The sequence below is a fragment of the Hirundo rustica genome, chromosome 3 (genome assembly GCF_015227805.2).
Source record: "Hirundo rustica isolate bHirRus1 chromosome 3, bHirRus1.pri.v3, whole genome shotgun sequence".
Taxonomy (NCBI): domain Eukaryota; kingdom Metazoa; phylum Chordata; class Aves; order Passeriformes; family Hirundinidae; genus Hirundo; species Hirundo rustica.
The window spans coordinates 106,408,390-106,418,481 of NC_053452.1; the positions used below are offsets into that span (position 1 = coordinate 106,408,390).

General features: G+C 43.2%; 1 protein-coding gene across 1 annotated transcript; it reads right to left on the bottom strand.

Annotated features, from left to right (window-relative positions):
• Positions 1–411: 411 nt before the first annotated feature.
• RDH14 (retinol dehydrogenase 14) lies at positions 412–5,474 on the bottom strand. The gene is made up of 2 exons (XM_040058675.2): positions 5,127–5,474; positions 412–1,913 (listed from the first exon to the last, which is right to left on the bottom strand). The coding sequence occupies exons 1-2, from the start codon at positions 5,472–5,474 to the stop codon at positions 1,296–1,298; spliced, it is 966 nt and encodes a 321-aa protein (XP_039914609.1). The 3' UTR covers positions 412–1,295.
• Positions 5,475–10,092: the final 4,618 nt, after the last annotated feature.

Genomic DNA, 10,092 nt, shown 5'->3' on the forward strand with positions numbered 1-10,092 from the left:
CACCTGAAGTGCAAAACTGATGTATTTATAACTAAGGAACTACTGAATACATCATTTATTATTGATTCTCCTTCCTCTGAGTAATAGCCACATAAATCACTCTAAAACATTCTTCCATATTTATACTATACATCCTAACTACTAGAATGTTTTAATAATGTAGACCAAAACAAAAATGCATAAATGTGATTATGAAATCGTAAGTTATATGAATTCAAAAAAAAATCGGTACGGACTCACACAATACTCATGAATTTCATTGGAACCCATCTTATTTCTATCAACCCCACACCATAGGATCCATAAACCAACACACTGGGTTCATCTTCTGCTTTGAGACAAGGCTACTCTATCAAGGCTGCTGGTTTCTTTCTGATACATCTCCCACAATAAAAGAATGAAAGCTGTGTCTTCTTTTTAAAAGATTTTATTAAAGAATATTCAGTCAGCTGTATGAGACATTTATGGAACCTCATTACTGAGTTAAAGTGCCATCAGTCAAGCCAAACACACTGAGAAGCTCATTCTCTTCTGTCTAATTTGCATGAGGTCTTACACAGTTCATGCCATGCAAAGCCCTATCAAGACCATTATACATTTTGCAACTACCCTTTCAATGAAACCCAAGGTTTCAGGAAACAGCAAGTTCAACACACATGAAAATAAAAATACAGTTTGCATAACCAAGTGTACTTACAAGCTGAACAGCAGCAACATCACTAAAAATAGCTGACTTTGTGCTTCACAGAAAAACTGCGCATGGCTCAAAGGTTTTGTTCACCGAACCATGGGGCTGACAAGCCTTTGAAAGGCACTCAGAGGCCTCAACAACTACAGTGCAAGATATCAGGAAAACCCTTTATTCCACCTGTCATTGTGAGGGCTCAAAAAAAAGATGACTATTATTAAGACTTTCAAATAATTTTTTACAGAAGTGTTTCACCACCAGTACTCTGCGTTGTCCAGCCAGACTACAAGTAATGACAAATATGTGTATATATTGCAAAACACACTTCTGATTAATTTTTATTTGTAAAACATGAGTTTCTAGGCAGATTCAACCAAAAATTATATTCACACCCATAAATTTTATTTCAGACTTTTTTCTGAATGCCTGTGTCTGTTGAAGATTGTCTTTCATTTCAAAACAGAGTTCCAACATAAATCACTCTCTTATTTCATACTTACTGAGCAAAATACCCTGTATTCCCACAGCATTTAAAGTGAGAATTTCACTGTTGCCAAAATGCACTGCATAGCTATCTGCATTCTTCTTTGCAGACACTCCCTGGCACTTACTTCAGTAAGCCAACCATCACTTCACTGATATCCCACAATTTTCTTGCAACCAAGTCATCCATGGCTTTGGGCAGAAGTTCTTCCTCTTTGCAATCTCCAAAATACTTTCCTGACACGCCTTCAACATCAGGAGAAGAGGCCAAATAAATAGATGTCTGGGCTCCTTCCAGAGGTGTTTTGAAGAAAGCCCATGACACCAAGTTGAATAGAGGTTTGGCCAGCAAAGGAATATTCACATGTCTGCCCAGATTTGTTCTGACAATCCCAGGATGAAGGGAGTTGACGGTGACTCCTGTCCCTTCCAACCGTCGGGCCAGCTCCCTGGCAAATAATATGTTAGCCAGTTTACTTCGGCTGTAACAAAAGCTTTTATTGTAGCTTATTTCGCTGTTCAAGTCTTCAAAGTTGATCTCTCCGTATTTATAAAGCTTTGAGGACACTACAACAATCCTGCTTGGGGCAGAATTTTTGAGGAGGCCCAGAAGAAGGTTGGTGAGCAAGAAGTGGCCCAAGTGGTTTACACCAAATTGCATCTCAAAACCATCCTCTGTCTTCATGTACGGACACTGGAATATCCCTGCATTATTTATCAGAACATCCAGCCTTGACTCTTCCTTTAAAGAGGAAAGAAAAAAAAAAATCTGTTTTAGGACTCCCATGTAAAACATTATTATGCTTCAATTTCTCACTGGGCATTGTTAAAAAAGAAATAATTTCATTTCTAATTTTCTAAATTGTTACTTACTGACATTCTCTTAAAGCGCTGTAGGAAAAAAAACACCCCACACCTTTTAAGGTGAAGTACCACTAAACTCTGCATTCAACCCCAGCAGGATGCAACTATGTCAGAGTAGGTCTGTATCAACTTCTAATGCAGGCAAAGAACACAACCACAGGCTTCTCCAAGAGCACCCTTTTCTACTCAATTCACTGATAAATTACCTTTGTGATACATTTTTTTTCTCTTTAAAAGCACTGCAAGAGAACACACAATTTACGGCAAATCTCTGCTATAGCAGAGGGATCTAGTGTGCAAAAGACATACAAGCATGGAACACAAAGGTGTCAGCACAAGGAATTAACCTCAGGGCTGAGGAGGAACCATTACACTGTACAGCCATCATCTCACTGGGATGATATGAGAAACTCTGCTAAATAATGTTTTCATTATTTTAAACTTGTCTTACTTTAAAACCAGCACACATCACGCTGCTGCTGGGTGAGAACTACGGAGCAGGACTCATAGAACACTCACGTTTCACATAATTTGAGTCCAATAGGTCTACTCAGGAAAGCAGAGACTTGGGAACAGAGTCTCTATGAGGTGCTCGGCACAGGAGATTTGCTGGATCAGTGTTCTGGTTCAGGTTAGCAAAAACCAGACTCAAATGTATGTTACACTCTCCAGGATCAGAAGATACACGTAATTAACAGAGAGGTGGCATTGATAATTTAGATGTATGCATCATGCACTTCATGCTCCAGAATCCACTCAAAACTTAAGAGCTCTCCAATTTACCCAAAATTGTAACTAAAAAAACCAAATTAAAGTAAGCTTCATAAATAAGGTCTGAATTCAACACTTTCACCCACCTCTGACAAAAGACTGTGAAAGCACAATTTATGTTTGTATGAATCAGAGGCAAAGGTATTAATTTTCTCTAAGAGCACTGGGGGTTTTCTTTGCTTTTAATTCTTTAAAACCAATGCAGGGACTGGAAGACAAGCTGAGACAATCTTGGACCATTTTGATGATAAAAACAGAGAACCTCATAAATGAATCCTGCACCATTTCCCTTTATTTTGCTGTCAATAGAAGCAAATATACAAAGTGCAAACCCCAAATCTGCATGTGGATTCAGTTAAAGGTACTGACATCTGATCACTCAAAACTCCAAGTACTTTAATCTCAGAATGATTTCTGAGGAACTTGTGACTGCTCAGGATCTCAGATAATTGGGTCCCAAAGGTGTGATCCAAAGAGAACCAAACACACTTCTCTTCACCCAAAGGGACACAATGGTCAGTCACTATCACTAAATCAGGACAGGAGTGAAGAAGTACTGACTGCAGATCTGCTCACTGAAGTGATCCTTCTTTGTTTAGAGAAAAACATCTGACTGGAGAATTTATTTCACAAGACTTAACACTTCAAGAAGCAAGACCTCCACGTGTGCTATTCTGTAAAATTCCTACAGATAATAACCTAAAGTGATGTGATCAATGCCAAGCAGGCAGCTACTAAAACCAAGTGCAGCAGAGTGCACAAAACACTGCTTTGATGGGCAGTGCTATTCCTTGCAGCCTCTAAGTTCACTTTCACTTTCTCCATTTTCCCATGGAACCCTCCAACATATATTTTTTTTTTTTTTCAGTGAGACTGAGGAGTGAGTAATCACTTTCAGTCATGTAAATTAAAGCTCCCAAATAAGGTCAAGCAGTGGGAGTACACTGCCTCCCCATCCTGCCTATGTTTACATCTTCTTTATGTCAAACAAAAAAACACAAGAACTCCCAAACAAATCTCCAGATCACAGCTCCAAAAAGGTCTCACAGATAGGGAAGGTAACTAACGCAAACTTGGGTGGAAAAGCTCTTGAAAGTATCTCTTGAGCTTGCATCCCTTGTCATTCAGGTACATTCAAGTTATAATGCAGGCCTCAGCAATACTCTGAAGATGGCACACTCTCTTTTCCTTTATCTACTTCTCACTTAAGAGCCACTCTGATACTTTGTACTATAAAAGATGTAATTCTTAAAAGTTAAACAGTGTATATATATTTTTTTTTTTCGTGTGTGCTTATTACACAAATTTTATATCCTTTCACGTATGCAGGTTTTCCCACAACATGGAAGCAAGATTAGACCTTATCACTGGATTCATGCATATATAGACTACAAAGTGTCCCACTAGAGAACTTAAAACTTGACACTTAACTTTCAGAAAAGCGGCTTGAAAAGAATGAAATACAGTCCCTGTTTCCTTCACTTCTTAAAACAGGGTCTGAGCATCTTTTAAGTACTTAACAAAAGCACATCTCTGAGCAGCAGCAGAACTTATTAAGCCCGGCTTCCCATGACTTCATGTCTCATGACTTAAGTAGCTAGATGCGGTGAGATCAAAGTCCCAAAAGATGCTTTTTGCAGGAACAAAATAATGCCTCCAACAGCGCTTTCCTCTGCTCCACAGATCTAGCGGCATTTCTGTCAGGCAAAGCAATTGGATGTCCCCATTCCCATTAAACTCAGGTTTTTAGGGAATCTGCAAAAACTTTATATATTCAAAAATGTTATTAACTATATTCTGGTGGTGGGTGAGAAATCTAAATTCTTGTGGGTGTACAACCTAAGGAGGCAGCAGAAGGATGTCTGGAGCAAGTCAGCAGTGCATCCGTCAACTTTTATTTTTCTTGTGGCAAAGCTGAGCAGTAATACTAATTTAAACCTACAAAGGTTAAGCTGGTTAATTCAGAAAGGAAGAAAAAATAATTAATCTCACACAAAACCAGAATTTCTTTCCCAGAACAGAAAAGTTCTAGACTATTTTAAATCAAAATAGACCAAACTATCACGAAGTTCATGCTTGCAGGAGCTAATTTACGGCCAATTTGCTTACATCCTCCTCCCAAACCCTGCGGTGACCTCAGCCGCTTCCCCACGCCCCCGAGCGCGCCGCTGGCAGGAGGAACAGCCTCGTCCAACCCACACGGAAACCCGGGCACCAACACGGAGCGCAGGGGCCGCGCCAGCACCGCCCAGCCCGTGCCTGCCGTGCCCTCTCGGGGCCCGGGGCAGCGCGGCGCGGGGACCCGCGGGCCCGGCCGTACCTGCAGGACGCGGTGGCAGAAGGCGCGCACGGAGCGGAGCGAGGCCAGGTCCAGCTCACGGACCACCAGCTCGCCCGCGCCGTCCGCCCGCTCGCCCACCTCGGCCCGGATCTCGCGGGCCGCCCGCTCGGCCCGCGCCCGGTCGCGGCAGCCCATGATGACGCGGGCCCGCATCCGCAGCAGCTCGGCCGCCGCCGCCCGGCCCAGCCCGCTGTTGGCGCCGGTGATGATGACGGTCTTGCCCCGCATGGAGCCCCCGCGCCCGGGCAGCGCCGCGCTCCGCAGCCAGCGCCAGGCGGCCACCAGCAGCCCCGCGCCCAGCACCAGCGCCGGCAGCGCCGCGGCCATGCTGGGCTGGGCCCGGCCGGGCCGCGCGGGGCCTGCTGGGGATTGTGGTCCCGGAGCGGCCCGGGAGCTCGCGAGCCTGCGCGCTCCCGTCGCCTGGCTGCGACGCCTGAGGGCTCTGGTGCCCTTCCGCGGGGCCGCCACAGCCTGGGGAGTTGGGCGGAGAGAAACCTAATGCAGTTCGACAGGGGCAAGTATAACGTCCTGCACCTGGTGCGGAATAACCCCAAGTACCGGTACAGGTTGTTGGCTGATTGAACCTCTTTAGCTGTTGGCACTGAAGCTCTTGGGCGGCCAACTCAGCTCTGCCAACTTTGTTTTGAATCCTTAACCCAAAATCTGGTTTTAGCCGTAGACTTCATGTCATTTTTCCAGACACTGTTACTAATCCCAGACCTTGATGATCGTAAGCAGGGCAACATGAACCCATTCAGGGAGGCAGGAGTGGCCACTGCGGTTCCCCCACTCAAAATCCTTTTCACACTAGCCATGGAGGAGTCAGTAGTACAAAGGTACAGACAGAGAATTAAATAACTGAATTTTGTTCAAGACCAATATAAGCTAAAAAAAAAAAAAAAAAAAAAAAAAAAAAAAAAAAAAAAAGTTAACAACAAAAAAGAACACAGTGCTGGAGTTCAGTGCAGATGACAGACCAATATAGATAAGAGAAAATTTTGATGAGGACCCAGAGGCCAGCATGCAGGGGAATAGAGTACAGGGAGACAATATTCTGTGGAGGGGAAACAAGAAACAAACTTCACTTAGCTGATAAGGAGCGTGTCTGTCCTGAGTCAAGACCCAGCACGTTTGGGGAAATAACTAAGAAATCCAAGAGGAAATGCATGAGCTGTTAATCAGGATTCTTGTGGCTTTTCTGGACATGAAAACCATTTGCAATAACAAGCTCCCTGGTACTACCTGCCGGCTGTCACATGGCTGCAGACTGTTCTGAGGCTGACCTCAACTCATGTTACGGCAGCAGAAGCAGCAGATTCTTCTGGAAGTACCCTTGCCATGTCTTTTCTGACAGTCTCTTGCCCTTCTCAGGCAGTTTATGGGCTGTATAGGCAACCCTGCATCTAAACACTCTGCATTTGTTGACAGACTCAAAAAGATTTCTGTCTTCACCACAGAAAACACTCTCTGCTTTTCAATCCATTGTGAGCCTCATGGTTACACCAAAGGGTGTTTTAGCCAAGCTACACCATTGCATCTGCGTATGAAACATAGATTTTGACATCCTTAACGTAGTGTTAAGAGCCATGTTGCAGTGTTCTTACATATGTTCTTCTCATAGTAAATCATGTACTGGGAGGTGCTGCAGCCACGCCCAGTCACGGACTATGAGGAAGGAAGAGTAGTTGCCAACAAGATGTCAAAATAGGAGAACCAGGAAACACCCTGTTAAAGGAACACATTCATTGTGTAAGAAATCCTCCTAGTGGGAGCTAAAGAATCTGCTGTTCATCACCTGTCCATGAGGACTCTGGCGGTCATCTCTGATGCCCCTTCTTAGAAGGCTGCAGATGTGTTGGAGAGGGCACTGCCTCGAAGGTGCTGCCTGTGTTTGTCGATGTCAGTCCAGCCTTCAGTGCAAGGAGCATTGTGCTCAGGAGCTCATGGTGATCAGAAGCTGCTCATGTAGGCAGGAATGATGTGTGCATCCAGATGTTGGTCCCAGATACTCAGCATGATAACAGGAAATTATTTCTTCTGACATTGACCTGCTCCACAGATTTCTGTACCCCTTGATTGCCCTCAAGGTTGTGTTTAGCAGTATTACAGGCCAGTGCAGCTTACAGGATCAGGCAGAGGAGCCTGAGGGGGTACCTGGGGATACTCCTCAGGATGTAGGAGCCTTCTGAATCCTACATCCTCAGAACAGATCGCAGTCCAGAATGTGTGTTGGAAGACATGTGATGATGACCACCTCAAATTTTTTGATCTGAAATACTTTATATTTTGGGTCCTCCAGATGATGTGCTAGCCTGGAAATTGAAAGGTGATCTTAAGGATGGAAAGGAACTGGGAATGTGGGTTTATGATGTCTTGGTAAGTGTGGGAAATATCTAACACACTCTGAGAATGTGTTCTGTAAAAAACCAGACAAATAAACAAAAATCTGGTCACCTTCAGAATCTTATTTTTTACATTTTTGTCCACAGGGATTGGTAGCAGTTGGAGACATTCCCATTTGTCTTACTGTCTTTCCTGAACTCTTATGCAGTGCAGGAACCTGGAAGCTAAGGGAACAAGAACAGGATTTCCCTGACAGAGTTCTGTTTCCACACAGAATTCATCTGTGTTATCATTAATCCTCCTCCAGATTTTGTCTAGGATGAGTGTCTTTTTCATGAGCCTGTCTTCCAGTGTTGTAAACAGGCTGATAAAGGACAGTTCTCTTTATTCCTCCACTGAAAAAAATATTTCCTTTGTTTTAACTGTGACTGGCTTAGGGTTATGAGGGCATAAACTCATGGTAGCCTGATAAGCGTGAGAAGCAAGACATTTTTTGTTGTGTTTTGTGGTTGTTGTTTGCTTATTTGTGGACTGGAATGCTATTAAGAGACAATTCTCTTCTATGTCTACAAAAATAGAAAACTTTCCCTCAGCTCCCATACCACTTCATAGAATTTTCTTGCAAAAGATTATTTCGGTCCACTAACCAAGCTGTGCCTTGGAGCAGAAGAAAATAATTTTAACAGGCAGAGGCTGCTTGGCAAGCCCAATTCTCCCCAAACATCCAGATTAGTCTGGAAGGTACTTGCACGAACAAGCAAGGCTCCACTCCCCCCCATGCCGCCAGCTGGATATGCAGAGGGGCAGCCATCAAGCCTGGGAGAGTTGCCTGACAAAAGACAGTGTATGATGTGAAATATCTAAGGGCATTTTGCTGAACTAATTTAGGAAAAGTGATTGTGGGCTTTAACATCAGCTTCTGAACTTTAATGTCAATTTGAATTTTGTGACTTAGAGTGTAAGTTCTACTATGTATATTTGTGAACTCTTTTCACACATGCCTTAGTGCTGTCAGGTCACTGCAAGAGGGAGTCCCCTAGTACTGTGTGCACAGATCAAAAAAAGACTTGGAAGCTCCTGTGTCCTGGCCAGTAGGTTTCATTCTTGTTGTAGGTGGATGGTTCATAGGAAATAAAGGTAAATATAATAGACCACATGACTCAGCTTCCAATTTATTCACTGATTTGCATACTTACCCTGTCAGGTATGATACTCACCTCTGCACTCCCTATAGGGATTAGGGATCTCATTAACCTTTTCATTATCAAGATGTAATTATTCAGTGAGAGTCAAATGCTGGTTTTATTTCCTGCACCCAATCTGTACAGCTCTAACAATACATGGATGAAAAAGAGCTGATACATGTTCTGCTTCAAAAAGGCAGGATTGGCTGAAATTTGCAGGCATGCTTTTGTGGTAAAGGTACACACAATTTATATTCCACAGCTAATATTTTTGAATTCCTTTTGGACTCTGAGCTCTCACATAAAAACATCTGCTAATAACATTTTTCATAATCTCCATTTGGTGAGGTAACTCTATCCCATCCTGGCAGATGATGACCAGGTCTCAGTTAATTCATGTCTTCCTCACCTCCTGGCCAGGCTGAGAAACATGATACATTTTGGGCACCAAGCCTTTAGCACATATGAAGCTCCAAGTTCACCAGAAATTTGCAGTGCATCCCATCAACATCACATACTGGTGTGAACACTTGAAAACCTTTCCAATGGTCTCTATTCGTGTTTCATGCAGGATCAAGGCTTTTGCCTTTGCTTCCAAAGAACTTTGTGGCTCAGACCCAGAACATTAAAATGATTGCCTATGTTCCTGGGAGGGAAACCATAATTGATGCAGTGGAGCTTTCTGCAGTAACAGGACAGTTCATTCGGATAGAGGAGACCAAAGTTTCAGAGGCTAACATGAGATTCTGGGCTGAATTCCCCCACGAACCACAGATTATGAAAAGTTTGATTCACCACTTCTACTCCCACTGCAAAGCACATTCTTTTGGTTTGGTCTCTTCTGGTTATGAATATATGACAAAAATAAATAATAAAACAGGACAGCTGTTCCACTAGGGAGAGAAAGAGAACACACACCACCTGACAGATGTTAGTGGTGTCATTTGGATATCACTTAGTTACATGGATAACAATGAAATACAGGAATTTAGCATAAGAGAGAGAATAGACCTATGATGTAAATATGAAATCATGTGGCAACAGGCACCTGTCCCCTGGAAACTCATTGGAAGTTGCCAAACCGAGCTCATGCAGATCACAGAACAGTTGTAAATTCTAAGGGAATCTAGTTAAGGAGAAAGTAGTTCCACCAACTACTTTCCAGCATTATTTTTAGGTAGATTATCTGTTGTTATGAAGGTGTGCTCTAAAGCTTCAGCCTCCGTCCCAGCCAAGATACTCACAGCATCTCAGCCTTCTACCCAGCTCTGTGAATTTTGCTGGGTCAAGGTGAGACCTCTGGCTCTCAGATTTGACTGAAAGTGGTCACTTCTGGTTTTAAACATCAGGAACATTCTGATTACACAAACTCTGCCAAGGGAATTATGCTAAAACCTCTACAAAGAAAAATGACAATG